This window comes from Carettochelys insculpta, chromosome 1 (genome assembly GCF_033958435.1).
Source record: "Carettochelys insculpta isolate YL-2023 chromosome 1, ASM3395843v1, whole genome shotgun sequence".
Lineage (NCBI taxonomy): Eukaryota > Metazoa > Chordata > Testudines > Carettochelyidae > Carettochelys > Carettochelys insculpta.
The window spans coordinates 249,755,006-249,775,104 of NC_134137.1; the positions used below are offsets into that span (position 1 = coordinate 249,755,006).

Below are 20,099 nucleotides of genomic sequence, written 5' to 3' on the forward strand. Positions count from 1 at the left end.
CCCAACTGCTGATAGTTCTCCAATGCTTTCCCACAATTCCCCTGTTGTGTTCAGACAGAGGGACAAGTTCTCTTATATTTCACTATGGAACAATCACACAGCATCTCACTTTACTGTAGTGCAAAAGACTAGGGGATGAGATCTCCAAAAAGCGAATGCAGTGCCAAAACTGATCCTGTTTAGTTGGCGCATATAAGTATGCCTTCGTCTACTCGCACCTGAACTACGCCCATGCAACAGCTCACACCCAACTGCCAATCACTGAAATTCACTGTGCAGTGAAGACAACCTAAAAGTTACAAAGCACACAAATAAAAAGGCATTCTGAAAAACAAATGGTTCTGAATTTTTACACCAGCTCAACCACTACGGTAAATTCCGTCAACTCAACAAATGCCAAAGTTAAGGTTCAGAAAGCAATGTCTGCTTGGCTGTAGAGCACACATGCAGTATTGGTTATCATTTTTTCTATTTATAAAGGTGTATTCATATTTTCAAATATGAAGACATAATTTCATTATAAATTTTGCTGTCTGAATGTATTACACAGCAAACAGCCACTCTACAACGTGGTTGAGTTACTGCTGGTCTTACATTGATTTTGAATGTCCTCACTTAGGTCCTGACCATATAAAACACTTGCTGTTGGCATTAATTCTCTGTGTGTATGCTAATAGCATTCTGAGGACACAATCGTGGGGAAAGAGGCGGCGTCCCTCTGTGTTACGTAAGAGGCAGTCCCTGCCCTGAAGAGTTTGCAGTCTACATGTCTGCAAGGTATGAGGGGAAACAATAGCCAAAAGAAGCAAACTGACTTCACAGCAAATTCATGACAGAGCCAAAAATATGTGCTCCAAGTGGCAGGTCTGAATAAGTTTCCTTGGCTTCATGCTATGAATGTTTATACTAACTGAAGACCCAACTACAGGCCTCGTGAGTGAATTCAGTGTCTTAACTACTAAGCCACAGTGCGTCCGGACATTTTAAGGTCAAGTACACTCATGTTTGTTTCATCAGGGCCTTTGACATTGCTCAGGCAGCAACTTGAACATTAATGAATATTTTTAAAATTTGTCTCACCTTTGTCTGTACAAAGAGGCATATACAGACAACTTTTTTTCTGCAATTATTAAATAGGTTTCACTGTAAAGTGACTCACCAGCTGTCGTCTGTTCTTCTTCCACGTTTCCGCTTTTCTTTTCGAGTTCATATTCTGAAATGCTTATTTACAAAATAGATTTATCAGACATTAAATAAGTTTTCAAAAGAGGATAAGAAAAAAATTGGCATGACTATGTTTATAAAATAATTTTTGTACCTTTGAAATGCTGTATTACAGATTTTTTTTTTGGGGGGGTGGGGGGAAGGTAGAATTGGAGAAGGGAGGTTATATCAAACAACTGTAAACTGCCAGTATGGGGAACGATTAAAGTGCAACAGTAACCATAATGATATTTGATACAATGATCTAAGGATTTCTTAAAAGGTTTTACAAAATTAAATGAAGCTTGACACTTTTATGATGGGCCTGGTCATGTACATCCACTGATTATACCGTCCACCAATAAAATACAGTCATTCTGACCACGGAAACCATTGCAGAGCAAAGCAGAAAGTGGAAAAACAAAGCAAACAAATTAAATCACAAGGGAAGTTTAGATCAGTACAGGTTGAACCTCTCTAATCTGAAACTCTTTTGTCTGGCAACATCTGTAATCTGGCATGATTTTAGTTAGCCAGACAATCACTCATCATGGGTGTGGCCAAGTTTCCTATCGCCCCATAAAATTTGTTTACAGCCACCAGTCCTGACTCTCAGTGTTCTGTGCTATTATGTAGTGGTAATTTATCCCTAAAAGTCTTCCAAAGAGCCCAGTAAGCAGTGGAAGTGTTGGTAATGTGCTAGACAATATTGACCTCTCGTGGCCTGGCAAATTCTCTCATCTGGCACCAACAGGTCCTGAGGGCGCTGAAGAAGAGAGGCTCAATCTGTGGTATGTTATTACCTACCTCTGAAACCTGACCATTAACAAAAATGACTGTTTAGAAAAATGTCATGGCATCATTAGTGATCCCAGCTGATGAAGACATTGTATCTAAAAGAGTATTTCCATCAGTACAGGGTCCTCTAACATTTTGAGGAATGGGTTCAATTCAGACTTAGAGACAAATGCCACCTGGAGAATCACCAACACCATCTCCTTCCTATAATTCTTACCTGTTCTGTGAACTGCTCTCTCATTCACAAAAACAACACAATCCGGTCTTGCTATGAAGTCTAACAGACTTAAAATTATGGTGTGGAATGGCTCCAGTACAAAGTAAAACTAAAACACCATATACTGTACGTACAAAAGTCACTTGGTGGATTGTGAGTAAGGTTTCTGTAGAATTCAGTTCGATGAGCTTTCTTTAAACCAGTGCATAATCCAAAATCAGAAAGCTTCACGTGACCCTACAGAATCAGAAAAGATAAAAAAAAAAAAAAATTGGGGAAAGCTGAGTGTCAAAGGGAGCAATGCATTTTAACATTACCTGTTCCCTTCAGAAATGGATGAACTGCAGAGCTGTGCAGTTATCTAGAGAGCATCATGACTGAATCGAAAAATCATGGGTTTTCTCAGTAGGAGAATAATTGCCTCTTCTTTAAATGAATGCACTGTGCTTATTTATTGAAGAATTTTGGAGTTCTGTTTGTTCATTTGATGCTTGGTGTTGGGGAGAGGAGGGAATTGGAGAAGTATAATATTGTTTAAAAATGGATGAAATACACTTAAAAATTTAATATATTTTTATTCAGTTGTACAGCTGGATTTGGAAAGAGATGAGGTGATCAACAGACTCACGTTAGGTATAGACTAGTTCAGTCCCTTGGCTCTCAGAATTTTGTTCTGCCCAATAAACTGGCCTTCTGATCAATTAACACATAAAAAGCCAAATGAGAGAACTGCCTTAGATGTTACAATGATTATTTAAAAGAAACATGGAACACTCACTTAGCATTATGTATATGTTTTGTACTTTACGCTTTTTTTAAAATAATAGCAACAATCAACTGATATATGTAAACGTCATCATAGCACAAGGATATAGTCTGCAAGTATATGGACATTGTGGATGGGTCTTTCCAGCATCTGAGAGGATCTACACTGTAAACTCTTTCAGTAAAGTAAAATAACGTAGTACTACTTTTGCTGTGCTAATTACATAGCTGTTCTATACAATAAAACATAGGTAGCAGATTTGGACTTCACCCCCACTAGTTTAACCTCTGGCGTAATGCTACTGGCTTCAATGGCATTATTTCTTTTTGAACACTACTGTAAGAGAGACTGGCATCAAATGGTAGCAGTTTAAATTTAAGTAGCTTGCAAACAAGTTACATACCTTGGCATCCAGCAAGAGGTTATCTGGTTTAATATCTCTGTGGATAAATCCCAGCTGATGGATGGCATCTATGGCCAGCACAGTTTCAGAAATGTAAAACTGGGTTTCCTCTTCTGTTAAGGTGTCTTTCTTCATAAGTAAGGTCATCATATCACCTACCAGGGAGAAAAAAAAAAACCACCACCACATGTTAGAAAAAACGGTGCATTTTAATTACCAAAGACAGCCCTTCTGGAAAGGTCAGCAGGTTCCATTAGAATCCCGCAATTGGCTTCAGTTGGTTCAAATGCAAAAACAATACTCCAGGAAATCCTAGCCCAATAGACCTCTTGTTACTCTGCTTCAAAGCCTGTTTGGCAAAATCTGGACCTAACAGGAATCAGATCAAAATTATTAACTGGATTTTTAAGTAGCTAACTTAGGTAATTAACCCAACTCTCTCTCACTATCTCTTAACATCTATCACTCAGTAAGAGTGTGTCTACACGGGCACAAATCTTCGAAATGACCATGCTAATGAATATTCAGCGCCTCATTAGCATTAGGATGCTTCTGGCCGTGGCACTTCGAAAGCGCCGTTTTGAAAGCGCACAGCTCAGCGTGGCTACACAGGGGTCCTTTTCAAAAGGACCCCGCACCTTTCAAAATCCCCTTATCCCATTCACTGATTGGAATAAGGGGATTTCGAAAGGTGCGGGTCCTTTCAAAAAGGAACCCTGTGTAGCCGTGCGCTTTCGAAAGCAGTGTTTTCGAAGTGCCATGGCCACAAGTGTCCTAATGCTAATGAGGTGCTGAATATTCAATTCAGCGCCTGATTAGTAATCTTTGTGCCCGTGTAGACACATCCTAATTGTTTTCAATAATAGTCACTTTCGCAGTTACTGGCATCAACAGAGAAGAGCACAGCATATGATTACAGGAATCATTTCTTTCAAAACCACAGCTACGATTACAACTGTTTCAAAGTTTCAGGGAAAAAATGCAGAAATGGCCATATCACTGACACTAGAAGTTAACAGAGCATAAAAAGCCTGCAAACATCAAGTATTTAAGGTTGCTTTTATCATCCAGGATATAAAAACAGGAAAAAACACTTTAATCACTGAGCCACTGAACTAAATGGTTTGCTTTTTACCTCCAGGTAGGAACTCCATGATCAGGTAAAGATTCCTTTTATCCTGAAAACTATAAAACATCTTCACCACCCAAGCACCATCTGCTTCAACCAATATATCTCTTTCTGCTCGGATATGAGCCACCTGCGTGCAGAGACAATAAAGTGCCATTAATCTCAGTTGACCTTTTTTGAAAAATTAAACTACATTTCTAGGTACTGAACTAATCACTGCATTGTTCATGATCTCTAATGAAGTAAATGTCTATAATCCTGGCAGGGTGCTGGGTGACAGCAGGTAACCCAGCACTCTAGTTACTTCACTAAATTATTATTCTAGAGTAGATCTTGTTAAGAAAAGTTGTACCTAACTGATGGGCTGAGGAGAACTAAGAGGCTAATTAAGCCACCAGGCAGATTATACAAAAGGCACATATAGAAGGGAAGTGACACAGGAGACGCCGAAAAAAGACAGGAAGATCTAGAGATCTCCCTGGTCTCAAAAAGGTTCTCTAGGACACTTAGCCTAAGGCTGTACAATGTGTAGGGGTGATGGAAACTAATGTGGTAAATAAACTGCAATGAGTTTTGCTTTTTTTTTTTTTTTTAAAAAAAAAAAAGAAAAAACAAGTAAAAAGATCTCTGAGCAGTTTGGGGGCTTGAACAGAGCAGGAACAAAACTCTAAATGGCAAATTCCTGATTTAACATACATTCTCAAATAAAGAGTGCTGTTTGTAAAATATTTGATACATAATACTCAGTAGTTGAACAGAGCCTGTGGAAATAAATTGAATTTCTTTGGATGTTTTATTGAAACTAGCTATTGGATATTTTAATTTTAATGAAAAGTTTTTTTTTTAACATATTGATAGAGCCCTGCAAATCTGCAAATTTCTACTCTCTGTCCACAGGTATCTGCATGCACATCCATGTGGCTACCTCAGCTAATTTCCGTGGATGCGGATATGGATATGGATATAAATTTTGTATCTAGAACCTACAAATTTGCAGATATTGACAGATCATTTTTGCAGTTTCAGATACATACTTTGTATCTGAGTACGGCTCCACATACTGAAGTACAAAACCAAGTACTTTGTCTACTAGTCTGTACCACCATCCATGCAGCCATAGCTATATTTATCATACTAGCTCAGACAGAGCTAGCAGCAGCATGAGCTAAGTTACACCTGTTGAGGGAGCATAGACATAACAAATATGTTTGATGCCAAAAGGTGTGTTTCAGTCACATAACTATCCAATGGAACATATTTAAAACCATGGGATGGGTCAAATTCTATTTGATCAGAGGAGGGCTTAACAACCATATACCAATTTTCATTTTTTTCAAAAAGCCTCTTGCATATAGATTACTGATAATATGCGCTATATTTAAATCTTCATTTTCAGTTTAAATTAATTTTTACCAAAAAATTTCGGTTTCAAAAAAAGTATTAATTTTCCCCAATTTTTACCTCCTACTTTTGTGACATTTGAATATATAAAATATGAATTGATTTATTAGGAAAATACAACTAATTGCATGAGATATATGTATTACAATAATACATTTGTGCATACGGGCAAAGCTATCTGTTGCTGTAAGGCTATGTATTAGTCCAGAAGATGCACACTATAAACCAACAGGCACGCATTCAAACACTGAAGTACACACATCTGAATGTACTGATTAATCTCACAACCAGCACATACACATATCAAGCTGTTAGCAGATTGTGGTTTCAAGATGACACACTAAAATGGGGAAAGAACAAAAATCTTTACCAGGATATATTTCAGAATACAAGCAGTCAAAGTTTTATAAAAAAAAAACCTAAAAAACCATGAGAAAAGGATGAAGTTGAGGGTGTGTGCTGCAAATGATGCAGCCCAATTATTACACGTAAATATTCTCAGCCACATGCAAGTCCACAACCAATGAGCTTGTGCAAGCTCAAGACATCATCGTCGGACATGACGGACTACCTATATATCTATCTATCTCTATACATGTAAATATTTATACGCCAATAATTTTAAGTCTACATCAAGTTAACTGTTTATTCAGAGAAAAGTTCTATTTGGGGATTACAGATGTACTGTTTTCTTAAATTCAGAGGTAACACTGTGTTTTGAGTTCTGTTTTAGTTCAGCAGTAAACCACACTAATAGAGAGCGCGGCAAATCCACAGTTATCTGCGTTATATCCACATTCATGGACGTGCATGCAGCTATCCCTGGCTCTTTTCTGCAAATACAGATATGGAAGTAGATACAAGTTTTGTATCTGTGCAGGCCTCGACACACTGTACAGAATTCAAAGAATAAATCTATTGAATACTTACCCATCTTTCTGTCCACCAAAATAAACTCCAATATTTATCCAGAAAAATCATTGATAGTTTTTGTACTAATTTTTACCTGTTTTTATTGTTGTGGCAACAAACTGATACATTTCTGGGAAAAATAAAACAACATCAAAACTGAAAATGAAGGGCCCTAACTGTACTATACAATCAGAAAAAAAACCCAACAGTATTGGCCTTGTCCTCTGGAGCATCTAGATACAACACTTTGCAAAATGCTATTATATTATTTTGTTTTCTAGTCTTATTATTTGTATTACCATAGTGCCCTCGTGTGCACTAGTCATGCCCCAGAAGCCCAGTATGCAGCTTGATGAACAAACAGGACAAAAAGATGGTCCCTGCCCTCAAGAACTTACTGTCTCAGATGACATTTCCTAGCATATGCAACAGAAACACAAAAGGCATTACTATAAACCTAAGAGCATTCCATTCCACAAACCTGCTCTTTTTCCAGCATATCAGCTTTTCTCAATATCTTCATTGCATAAATATGACCCGTATCTTTTTTCTGGACAAGGCGTACCTACAAATCAAATAGAAAACCATAATTCTAACATACTTGACAAAATTGTAGTGACTTGGAGGATTGAAAATTATTGGTGCTTAAAAGATGTGTTTGTCACATTTTTACCTTTCTTGTGTTTTCATGACTTTAAAATCAATCTATATTATATGCTTTTACACAAGGTTGGAAGTTATCTTTTTTATCTTTAGTGATCAATACATTTTAGATATCTCTTTGGGATGATCAGTGTTTTGATAAATCAACAGTCCCAGTGAAAACCACATGGTCTTTAGATCAAGGGTGGTAATTTGTACAGGAAAGTCTTAAGACTTGTCTACACTTGCAAATTTTCTGATATAGCTATGCTGGAAAAGTCCCATGTGGACAATGTTATTCTTGAATAAATATAACTTTCTGAGTTAGCTTAATCCACTTCCAAGCAAAGACAAGTACCTCCCCAAATGCTCCTCTTCCTATAACTTTCAGCGATTCAAAATCATCCAAACCAAGCCTAGTCCTCTTCAGTCGCAGGAATTCTGTTTCTTTGCGGGCATGCTGTGACCTGCGCAGTTTTTTCTATAGAGACATATCATGTGATAACTAGGGAGTTCACAGTAAGTTAATATACATAACCGAAAATATCTTAACTATAAAAACCTACATTTTAGAAAAAGAACATTTTAGAACATAGGAAATGTAATTCCCCCATCACACCCCTGATCCATCAAGTGTAATCTTCTGAATCTGACATGACTTGCACCAGATGCTTTGGAGGAAGATACAAGAAACCCAGTAACAAACAGGTGTCGATATTCTATTCCCTAGGAAACGCTCACCCAAATAGTTCCATCGATAATTAATTAAATAAATGAAAAGCCAACAAAACAAAAAACTTCAGTTTTCCATGTTCAAGATAGTGACATTGGTATTTTATAAACAATTACTGTATAGAGTAGATGGGGAATTTTTCTATGAAATATTTTTTGCTCAGACACAATGTTTCAATGGATTTGGACTTTTGGGGTTTATCAATTGAAATATTTCAATTTCAGTACATTAAAAATGGAACATGCTGACTTTCCAGTTCAAATTTTTTTTCAATTCAAGCTAACTGCAGTAAAAAATAAATGGCTGAAATTGAAACAAAACGTTTTGAAATATGTGAAACAATATTTCAATTGACATAACCCAATTTCTGGGTTGTTTGGATTTTCAGTTTACAAAAATAGTTGAGATTCCAACTTTTCATCCCAATTCAAGGCAGAGATTTTTTTTTTGTAAATCTTCTACAGGACAGGAAGAGATTGCCCATGAGATTCTTGTCCAGCTCTTCCTGCACCTGTACTCCACCTGCAGGTATGTACTTTTTGTACGACTTGCCTAAAGAGAGACCGTAATAAAATCACATAGTCTGAAGGCAAGTTTAGTTATTGATTTCTACCATACATGAGACAAGGAAGACTCTTTGCTTAAAGTACATACCACTGTACAATGACCTAAATAAACCTAATTATAACGCTTGAGGTGAGGTGACATTCGGACACAAAACACAGATGCCAATTGATGACATTTCAAAAATACTTCCACTGATTCTTTAAAACCGATTCTTTCAAAAAAAAAAAAAAAAAAAAAAAAAAAAAAGACCTTCAAATCCACTACATATGCAACTGCGTAAAATCCAATGGCCAATAAGACAATTCTACTTTTGAGGCGAGGCAGGTGGGATAGGTCACAAAAAGCAAAAGCACAGGTTCCATGAGTTAGATGGGGGAGAAGGATCAAAAGGCAGCTGTGGGAGAGCAATTAGCTTGCTGGGCAACAGAGATCCACATTTATCATCTACACTGATCTTCCATCTTGTGTTAGACAGGCAGCTAGATGGTCATTGAAAATCCCGATATATTCTTGTATATCAAAGTGTCTTCACCCTGAGACATGCTGAGCACCGCACCATTCAGTGACGTTAACTGTAGTTTTAAAGGTGCAGAAACCCAGCACGGCCAGGCACAGAAGTCAAACTTTTGTACTAGATTTTTAACTATCTTGTAATGCCACAAGATGGCATTATATGCCCACCTGTTCTCTACTTTCTGGCTACGTCTACATTAGCCCCAAACTTCGAAATGGCCCCGCAAATGGCCATTTCCAAGTTTACTAATGAAGCGCTGAAATGCATATTCAGCGCCTCATTAGCATGCGGGCGGCCGCGGCACTTCGAAATTGACGCGGCTCGTCCCGACGGGGCTCCTTTTTGAAAGGACCCCGCCTACTTTGAAGTCCCCTTATTCCCATCTGTTCATGGGACATATGCATTTGCATTTCAGCGCTTCATTAGTAAACTTGGAAATGGCCATTTGCGGGGCCATTTCGAAGTTTGGGGCTAGTGTAGACACGGCCTCTGTCTCCAAAAAGGTTTGTTTAATGCACTAATACAAAAACTGTCTGGGGCAGATTTTATTATATTCTTACTGCATCTTATAAGTGCCACACAAGAAATGATGATGTGAATGGCCACAGTAATGCAATTTAAAGGAGAAAATATTGAAAGATCCAGTGGGTGTTTGTTCTTTCTTGCATACACTGCTGCGAAGCAGGGATAAATCATTTACTGCTAAAGTGCTGATGCAAGCTAGGCCCAGTGTTTTTAAAAACCTAAATGTTTGGTTCAATGAAAATATAAATCTTCTGTGACAAATTCAGCCCTCAGGTGACTATGTGCAACTCCCTTTGTCTACAACTAGTAGACATGCAGTGATGAGTGGGCTTGTGTGTTCCCATGAACCACAGAGTGATGCCATAGGGAGTCTCATACTCCTGGCAGGGTCACCCAATTGATAAACACCCTCCTGAATTAGGGCCCGTAACTTAGATCCTCTCTCCTGTGTATTTTATTTTGTGCCCATTTCATCCAAGTATTTCTGGTCCTTTTTGCATTCCTTCTCCAACTCGGAGTTTCGAATAGACATGTACTCTAAAAACCAAGAGTTGTGTTACTTTCTTCTTGGGAGCCTGTATCTTACTGCATCAAATTCTGAGTGGGGTGTGAGCAACCCTTTTTTACTTTAAAAAAAAAAAAAGGGCTTATCAATGGCTTCTAATATAAAATACTAAAATATTGTGTTTGCTTACAACAGTAAAACTTATATAAAAAGTCTAAGTGTCACGTGGGATAAAGAGGCTGTTAACAGTCAACCATATACACACTGAAAACATCGGAACACTAACCATGAAGGATAAAGCCCTTCAAATGTATTTCAATTAGTATTACCTCTTCATCCGCCAGACCTTCTTCTTCCATAGCCACTTCTAGCTTCTTCTGCCTGCACAGGTAGATATGTGAACATACATTTAAAAAACTACATATATAAAATCAGACAGTACAAAAATTTACTTATGTCACTCCACTCTTTATGTTTGAAACCATCTGGAGAATGGAAGTGTAAGAACATAAGAACGGCCATACATAAGAATGGGTCAGACCAAAGGTCCATCCAGCCCAGTAGCCTGTCTGCCAACAGTGGCCAGTGCCAGGTGCTCCAGAAGGGGTAGACCGAAGACAATGATCAAGCGATTTGTCTCCTGCCCTCCATCTCCAGCCTCTGACAATCAGAGGCCGGGAACCCACTCCTACCCTTAGCTAATAGCCTCTCATGGACCTAACCTCCATGAATTTATCTAGCTCTTTCTTAAATTCTGTTACAGTCCTAGCCTTCACAGTCTCCTCTGGCAAGGAGTCCCACAGGTTAACTATGCGCTGAGTGAAGAAGCACTTTCTTTTCTTAGTTTAAACCTGCTACCCATTAATTTCATTTGGTGTCCTCTAGTTCTTGTATTATGGGCACAGGTAAATAACTTCTCCTTATTCACCCTCTCCACACCTGTCATAACTTTATATACCTCTATTATGTCCTCGCTCAGTCTCCTCTTTTCTAAATTGAAAAGTCGCAATCTTTTTAGCCTCTCCTCATACAGGACCTGTTCCAAGCCCCTAATCATTCTAGCTGCCCTTTTTTGAACCTTTTCCAGTGCCAGGATATCCTTTTTTAAGTGAGGACACCACATCTGTACACAATATTCAAGATGTGGGAGTACCAAAGATTTATACAGGGGTAGTAAGATACTCCTTGTCTTATTCTCTACCCCTTATTTAATAACACCTAACATCCCATTTGCCTGCCTAATACCTATTTGCCTTTTTGGCTGCCTCTGCACACTGTGTGGATGTTTTCAAGGAACTATCCACGATAACTCCAAGATCTCTTTCCTGATTAGTTATAGCTAAATTAGCCCCCATCATATTGTAAGTATACTTGGGGTTATTTTTTCCAATGTGCATTATCTTACACTTATCCACATTAAATTTCATTTGCCATTTTGTTGCCCAATCACTCAGTTTGATGAGATCTTTTTGAAGTTCTTCACAGTGTGCCTTTGTCTTGACTATCTTGAACACTTTAGTGTCATCTGCAGACTTTGCCACCTCACTGCTCACCCCCCTCTCCAGATCATTTATGAATAAATTGAACAGGATTGGTCCTAGGACTGACCCTTGGGGGACACCACTAGTTACTCCTCTCCATTCCGAAAATTTATCATTTATGCCTAGCCTTTGTTTCCTGTCATTTAACCAGTTCTCAATCCATGAAAGGACCTTTCCTCTTATCCCATGACAACTTAATTTCCATAAGAGCCTTTGATGAAGTACCTTGTCAAAGGCTTTCTGGAAATCTAAGTATACTATATCCACTAGCTCTCCCCTGTCTGCATGTTTGTTAACCCCTTCAAAGAACTCTAACAGATTAGTTAGACGTGATTTCCCTCTGCAGAAACCATGTTGACTTTTGCCCATCAAATTATGGTGTTCTATGTGTCTGACAATTTTATTCTTTACTATTGTTTCAACTAATTTGCCCAGAACTGACGTTAAACTTACCGGTCTGTAATTGCCAGGGTCACCTCTAGAGCCCTTTTTAAATAATGGTGTCACATTAGCTATCTTCCAGTCATTAGATTCAGAAACTGATCCAAAGGACAGGTTACAAACTAGTGTTAATAGCTCTGCAATTTCCCATTTGAGTTCTTTCAGAACGCTTGGATGAATGCCATGTGGTCCCAGTGATTTGTTAACATTAAGTTTATCTATTTGTTCCAAAACTTCCGCTAATGACACTTCAACCCAGGACAGTTCCTCAGTTTCATTTCCCACAAAAAAAGGTGCAGGTTTGGGAATCTCCCCAACATGCTCATCCATGAAGAATGAAGCAAAGAAATCATTTAGTCTCTCCGCAATGGCTTTAACGTCCTTGATTGCTCCTTTTGTGTTTATATCGTCTAGGGGACCCACTGGTTTTTTAGCAAGCTTCCTGCTTCTAATGTATTTAAAAAACATTGGCCGTGTCTACACTAGCCCCAGACTTCGAAATGGCCATGTAAATGGCCATTTCGAAGTTTACTAATAAAGCGCTGAAATACATATTTCCGAACGGGGCTCCTTTTCGAAAGGACCCTGCCTACTTTGAAGTCCCCTTATTCCCATCTGCTCATAGGAATAAGGGGACTTCGAAGTAGGCAGGGTCCTTTCGAAAAGGAGCCCCGTCGGGACGAGCCGCACGGCGGCAAGCCGCATCAATTTCAAAGTGCCGCGGCCGCCCGCATGCTAATGAGGTGCTGAATATGTATTTCAGCGCTTCATTAGTAAACTTCAAAATGGCCATTTCGAAGTTTGGGGCTAGTGTAGACACGGCCATTTTGTTATTACTTTTTGAGCTTCTGACCAGCTGTTCCTCAACATCATTTTTAGCTTTCTTTATTACAGTTTTACACTTAATTTGGTAGTGTTTATGTGCCTTTATTTGCCTCACTAGGATTTGCCTTCCACCTTTTGAAAGATGCCTTTTTATCCCTCACTGCTTGTTTTACATGGATGCTAAACCATGTGGGCTTGTTTTTCGGTCTCTTAGTATGTTTTTTAATTTAGGGCATACATTTAAGTTGGGCCTCTATTATAGTGTCTTTGAGAAGCTTCCATGCAGCTTGCAGGGTTTTTGTTCTAGTCACTCTGGCTTTTAATTTCTGTTTAACTAACCTCCTCATTTGTGCATAATTCCCCCTTTTGAAACTAAATGCCAGAGCATTGGACTGCTCAGGTGTTCTTCCCACCACAGGAATATTAAATGTTATTACATTACGATCACTATTCCCAAGCGGTCCTATAATAGTGACCTTGTGGACCAGATCCTGCACTCCACTCAGTACTAAATTGAGAATTGTCCCTCCCCTTGTGGGTTCCCGTACCAGCTGCTCCAAGAAGCAGTCATTAACGGCATCGAGAAATCTTATTTCTGCATCTCTTCTTGATGTGACACGTACCCAGTCAATATGGGGAAAATTGAAATCCACCATTACTATTGAGTGTTTTATTTTGGTAGCTTCTCTAATCTCCCTTAGTATTTCAACATCACTATCACTGTCCTGATCAGGCGGTCAATAATATATATCCCTACTGCTATAGTCTTAGTACAGTTTGGAATTACTATCCATAGTGATTCTAGGGAACATTTTGATTCATTTCATTTGATTCTACGTTATCTTTCACGTACAGTGCCACTCCACCGCCCACACGGCCCATTCTATCCTTCCGATATATTTTATATCCTGGTATGATTGTGTCCCATACATTGTCTTCATTCCACCAGGTTTCCGTGATGCCTATTATGTCAATTTCCTCCTCTAATACAAGGTACTCTAGTTCACCCATCTTATTAGTCGGACTTCTAGTATTTGTGTAGAAGCATTTTAAAGATTTGCCTCTGCTTATTTGTCTTCCCATCCCAGATGTATTGGATTCTTTTATACGTGATTGATTGTCTGATCTAGCTCATTGTTTGCTATCTCCCCTCTCTTTTGTACTAAAGCCTAGAGTATCTCTATCGATGGATTCTCCTCTCAGAGGAGTTTCTGTCCGATCCACATGCTCCTCTGCACCAATCGGCTTTCCCCCATCTCTTAGTTTAAAAACTGCTCTACAACCTTTTTAATGTTTAGTGCCAGCAGTCTGGATCCTCTTTGCCTTAAGTGGAGCCCATCCTTCCTGTATAGGCTCCCCCTCTCCCAAAAGTGTCCCCAGTGCCTAGCAAATCTAAACCCCTCCTCCCTACACCATTGTCTCATCCAGGCATTGACACTCTGAAGTTCTGCCTGCCTACCTGGCCCTGCGCATGGAACAGGAAGCATTTCTGAGAATGCCACCTTAGAGGTCCTGGATTTCAGTCTCTTTCCTAACAACCTAAATTTGGCCTCCAGGACGTCTCTCCTACCCTCTCCTATGTCGTTGGTACCAACACGTACCACGACCACCAGCTCCTCCCCAGCACTACACATTAGTTTATCTTGATGCCTTGAGAGATCCGCAACCTTTGCACCAGGCAGGCAAGTCACCATACGGTTCTCCTGGTCATCACAAACCCAACTATCTAAGTTTCTGACAATCGAATCACCCACAACTAACATCTGCCTTTTCCTGATAACTGGTATTCCCTCCCCCAGAGAGGTATCCTCAGTGCGAGAGGATACCGTAACATCCTTTGGAAGGAGGGTCCCAACTATGGGATGGCTTCCCTGAGTTTCCAATGGCTGCTCTCTTCCCCTGAGCCTTTCATCCTCCTTAAGAGCACTGGGGCTCTCAGACTGGATGTGGGACAGTACTAGTGTCCCAGAAAGCCTCATCCACATACCTCTCTGCCTCCCTGAGCTCCTCAGGGTAATATCAGAAATGTGTGATTTTAGAGTGCTCAGTGAACTCATTTCTTGGAAAAGATATTCTGTATAAAAACAAGGGATTTCCAATATTATTTAAAAGAGAGCATCATGGACCTATGTCTGTCAACTCTCTAGTCACAGAGCTCCCACCAACTGCAGTGGGAATTCACAGAGGCATATACAACAATATGTCCCAGTCAGTATGCATTAGTACCAGATGTTTGCATAGCATTTTGCATAAAAGATCTTTACCCCACAGAGCCACCTAAGGCCTCAGTCCTAGAAAAAAAACCTTACACGCTCATGCCTTTACACACATGCCAAGACCTGCTGAAGTCAATGAGTCACATGAGTAAATTAATGTATGTGCATAGTGTTTATAGGATTAGGATCTAAAGGTTCATATTTTACACACTTACATGCTCATCACTTTATTCCCATGCATGAGGAGGGAAGCGAATGGGACCATACATGTGAGTAAAGATTATGAACAATGAATGCTGGGACATTAGTTTCTAGGGCAAGGGCCAGCAGCCTTTCAGAGGCAGAGTGCTGAAATTTGACATTTGACTTCTATGTATGATCTGAACACCAGGGATACTTTTTAAAGTCACTAACAAAGTTGCGACTTACATTAAGAATCAGAGCTTTACTGATGGTGGTTGGTAGCATTAGCCGGTCTTTTGTTAATTCACAGGCAGCATGGCTTTGAGCAGGTCCCCAGCTGCATGGGGGTGGAGGAATGGGTCTGAGCTCTCACCTTGTGTGCCCAAGAAAACTGGCTTGAGTGCTGCTCTTGGCACATATGCCAGGGGCTGCTGACCCCTGTTCTAGGGTTTCATTTAAAGCACTTCTCTAATTAAGACTTTCCCATTTTGAGAAATCTAGTAGACTCTGCTTGACTACTCCCAGTAGACAATATATTTCCCCTCAGCTGGGAGAGACCTAACCAAGTAACAGCTCCAAAAAGGATTTAAATTCTCTTTCGTTGTAAACACCCCAAAAAAAATTTCTGTTACCACAGAAACAATTATTTCATGTACTCAAACGCTGTATTCATTATAATAAAGACCTGGTGTTTTGACACTTTAATCAGTAGCTTTACATTGTCATGCAGCTGGATAACTGGGGGTGGATGTTATGGAGGCTAAAACAAAGTTGGGTAGGTCTATGCTAGTGCTTCTGCAGTTATCACCACTGACACTAGTACCAATATGCTAGCTAAAACAAGGCCTCAGTGCTGGGATATACATACCCTCAAAAGAATGTACCCTCCAGTGGTAATTTGCTTGCAAATCAATATAACTCTCAAAGAAAAACTTTATAGAGGTACTTAAATGACTTTAAAGCACATACTCGGTTTGCACAAAACACCATAAAAGAGCAGTATAAACTAAAAATAAAGGTGTGAAAGAACCAGAACAAACTACCTGGTTTCTCTCTCTTCATGTTGTAAAATTAGGTTGCTGTAGAAGTTCTCCAGTGTAAGTTTGGCCACAGTCACTCTCTCCCGGGTGTGGTTGCTCATTGGAAAGGATGTTGTTGTCCCAGCCGTCATTGCCATAGTAACATGCACTGAAACAGAATACATACAATTACTCAAAGAAGCATTACCCCCAGAAAAATCAGAGGCAGTGTGAAACTCCTGGGGAAGACACCTTTCCTTTACATGAACAAATCCATAAACTTCATATGGCAAAGTTAGAACAACTTAGCACGGGAGCATATGCTACCCACTCACAAAAAAAAAAAAAAAAAAAAAAAAAAAAAAAAAAAAATTAGAAACCATGTCCTGGCCAAACAAGGAGTGACTCATAGCAGAGCACCATTCTGGATATAGGCAACCACCCCTATGTACTTACCAAAGCATTAAAAAGATTTATCACTGACTGACTAATATCTACCCCACTCCTCCAAAATATACTATGTAAAATTAGCCTGGAGCAAGAGGATAGAGAGAATTCGTCTAGTTCTCTAAATATAATGTGTATGAATGTCACGTTCATGCACGTTACATTTAGTGGGGAGGGATCTCTAAGTGGTTAGAGTATTGGCTTTGTAAACCCAGGGTTGTGAGCTCAATCCTTGAGGGCGCCTTTCAAGGTTCTGGGGCAGGTTACATTAAAAAAAAAAAAAAAAAAATCTGTCAGAGATGGTAAAAGGTCCTACTGTGAGGGAAGGGGACTGGACTTGATGACCTCTGAAGGTCCCTTCAGTTCTATGAGATCTTCATAGAACTGAAGATCTCCATGTTTCAAAAGTTTTAAAATTGAAGAACTACAAATCCTTGATAAAAAGAAATAAGAAATGGTGAAAATTAAAAACAAGCAAACACCTAGAAAGCTAAGACAGGGCATAAAATCTGTAAACCATTTTACTTTAAAAAATCATTACTTGAACTTAGTACTGGCACTTGAATACTGTGTCTAGAAATCACCACCTCAAAAAGAAAACTTCCTTAGTTTATGGAGAGATTCTTCTTACCACAAAAATACTAAAAAAAAAGATCATGAAACTTTCTCTCCTGCAAAACTACCACACTCTCAGGGAGTTTTCCATCACAAGGCAAATACATTTCCAGGTCATCTCCTTTAGGCCCTTTTACATGACATATTGACAAGCTGGTAAAGCAGAACAGTTAAGGATATTCAGAAAGGTGTTTTATAGCAGAAGTGTCCCACAGGTGGAAACCAGTGCAAAGGGGTGTACAGGCCTTTTCAGGTTGTGATGGAATCCCCCTAGACCAGCACACAGTCATTCCAGATTTGTGTCTTAAATACCTGTGGGACAGGAGAGGTGGTCATTGAGAGACAGGACATGGTTACTAGGAAGCAATCTGGGGGCTGTTTAAAAGGACCAACCCTCTCCCCCATTCCATTCCAGTTTTAGAGCTGGAGCTCCATGGGACGGATGAACTGGAACTCCCCACAGTGGAAGTGAGCAAAGCTGGCTCAGCGCTCTCAGACCCAGGGCAGCAGGGCTGTTAGCAAGGGTTCTTTTCTCCTTCCACAGGAGCTGCCAGCTCCTGGCACGCACGCCAGCAGTGGGACGTGAGCCGATTTTAACTGGCATGCTGTGAGAACTCGGCCTGCCTCTCCTCCCCCCGTGCAGCACAAGATGGGGGCAGAGGACGGGTGTGGGCTATGACCCTGGCTGTAAAGGTCCTGCAGCAGGGCAGGGCAGGGCAGGGCAGGGGCTGGACTGCTCCCCTGCACACTGCCACAAGGCTGGAGCTGGAACCTCCCAGCATCCACACCACACAGCAGGGCTGGGAGTGGCCACTGTGGCATGGGCCTGAGGCTGGGCCCCCCTGATGTTCCCACTGTGGCACGAGGCTGGGGCCAGACCCCTACCACGGTGGCTCCTGCCTGTGCAGGCCCCTGGTGTGGGGCTGGGGTCAGAATCCCCATCGCTGAGCCCTGAAGAACCTCCAGCAGGCTGGCTTCTCTCCCGCTCCCCCATGAGCTTGGTGGGGGAGTGTTGGAGGTTCTGGCCAGGAGGGATGATGTAGGAGCAAGCTGGACATAGGTGTTTGGGGTCTGTGCAGGAGCGAGAGTGCAGGAGTGGGCTGGAGGTGAGAGGACTGGGTGGGAGGGAGGGTGTAAGAGCAGGCTGATGGTGGGGGTCTGGGCAGGAGGCAATATAGGCGTAGGGTAGGGTGGTCTGGGAGGAGCAGATTGGATGAAGGGGTGGCACTTATCTCCCTGCAGCACTGTCGCTGCCCTCTCCCCCAGCCAGCAGTAGCCCCCTGCCCAGGGCCAGCAGCAGCTCTGTTTTCCTGGCTGCCGGAGCTTGCCCCCCGTGACCAGTGGCGGCTCCTCACCTAGGGCCGCTGGTTGCTTTGCTTCCAGCCTGTGGGGCTGCCTGCCAGACTAGTTAAGACCATTAATGCTGCCAGACCAGAGGATCCGGGATAAGAGACACTCAACCTGTATTAAAATCCCAGACATTTTAATATATTTAAAAAACCCAGCCAGACAGATTTAAAGAACGAAACAGTAAAGCACTGCATCTTTATTTAAGCTGTTGTAAATGGGACTAGTAGTGACTTTAAAAATTACCCCCAGCATTCTGACCATACACAGCGGTCAAAAGGTCAAATTTTGGCACTCTGCTTTGGAAAGGTTACTGATTTATGCCTGTCCTAGCAATTTTGTACTAGTCTTGGGCTGGGTAAGAACGTACTGGGAAATAAAACTTCACCTAGGCTCCGCCATTCCCCAAAACAGAGAGGACAGGGAAGGAAGCATTCTGCACTGATGGTTCATTCCTGAGAAGCAACTTCCCTTTTAGTTTGTTATTATCCTTTCACTTTATAAAGAGATTTTGAAGCAGTCCCCTCCTGACAAATGCTTGATCTTCGGATATACTGGAATGCCCTCGCTTTTCTTTTTTGGGTGACATCATAAAAAGCCCCAAACAGAAGTAGGTTTTGAATTTGTAAAACCCTGGATGTGCCTTTTTTTCTGGTCTGACCAGTCATGCACACAATAAGGGAGCTTGCGAGGACGGCATTTGTTCTTGCTGACTTTTAATTGCATTTTATGTAGCAGAATGACATTGTCTCTTTGCTAGAAATGTGCCTGCTGTCCAGCAAGTAATGAAGTATTACAATAATATGCAGGTACTACTTTTAATTGTGCATTTTAGCCTATGTCCATGTGCCACTTATCAGAATAATGTGCAAATATTTACACCTACACAGCTGGGATACTGATGAACTACCAATACAACAGATTTTACAAACCTGTAACTACTTCTGACTTTATTAGTATTTTATCTCTTTTGATTTCTCTCCCAATGAGATCCGTTAACTTAATATAATCTTGATGAACAATAGATAAACTCTTCGATTTTTGGCTTGTGTTTATCTTCTCTTATACCAGTACCACCAGGTAGGCACATATTCCTGCTCCCAGTGTAGCAAGTTTTCCATATACGAGTCAGAAAACCATTCTACAAAAT

The 20,099-nt window shown here is 40.5% G+C and overlaps 1 protein-coding gene across 4 annotated transcripts in view; it reads right to left on the bottom strand.

Moving 5' to 3' along the window:
- The window catches only part of STK38L (serine/threonine kinase 38 like), a 63,964-nt gene that overhangs the window by 12,768 nt on the left and 31,097 nt on the right, over positions 1 to 20,099 (bottom strand). For all 4 annotated transcript variants that reach the window (XM_075004270.1, XM_075004277.1, XM_075004293.1 and 1 more), the window contains 8 exons: positions 16,565 to 16,709; positions 10,645 to 10,696; positions 7,830 to 7,952; positions 7,311 to 7,394; positions 4,523 to 4,646; positions 3,388 to 3,542; positions 2,353 to 2,455; positions 1,160 to 1,221 (listed from right to left, as the gene is read on the bottom strand). In XM_075004270.1, the coding sequence (XP_074860371.1) occupies positions 1,160 to 1,221; positions 2,353 to 2,455; positions 3,388 to 3,542; positions 4,523 to 4,646; positions 7,311 to 7,394; positions 7,830 to 7,952; positions 10,645 to 10,696; positions 16,565 to 16,709 (848 nt within the window). The remainder of the gene's footprint in view (positions 1 to 1,159; positions 1,222 to 2,352; positions 2,456 to 3,387; positions 3,543 to 4,522; positions 4,647 to 7,310; positions 7,395 to 7,829; positions 7,953 to 10,644; positions 10,697 to 16,564; positions 16,710 to 20,099) is intronic.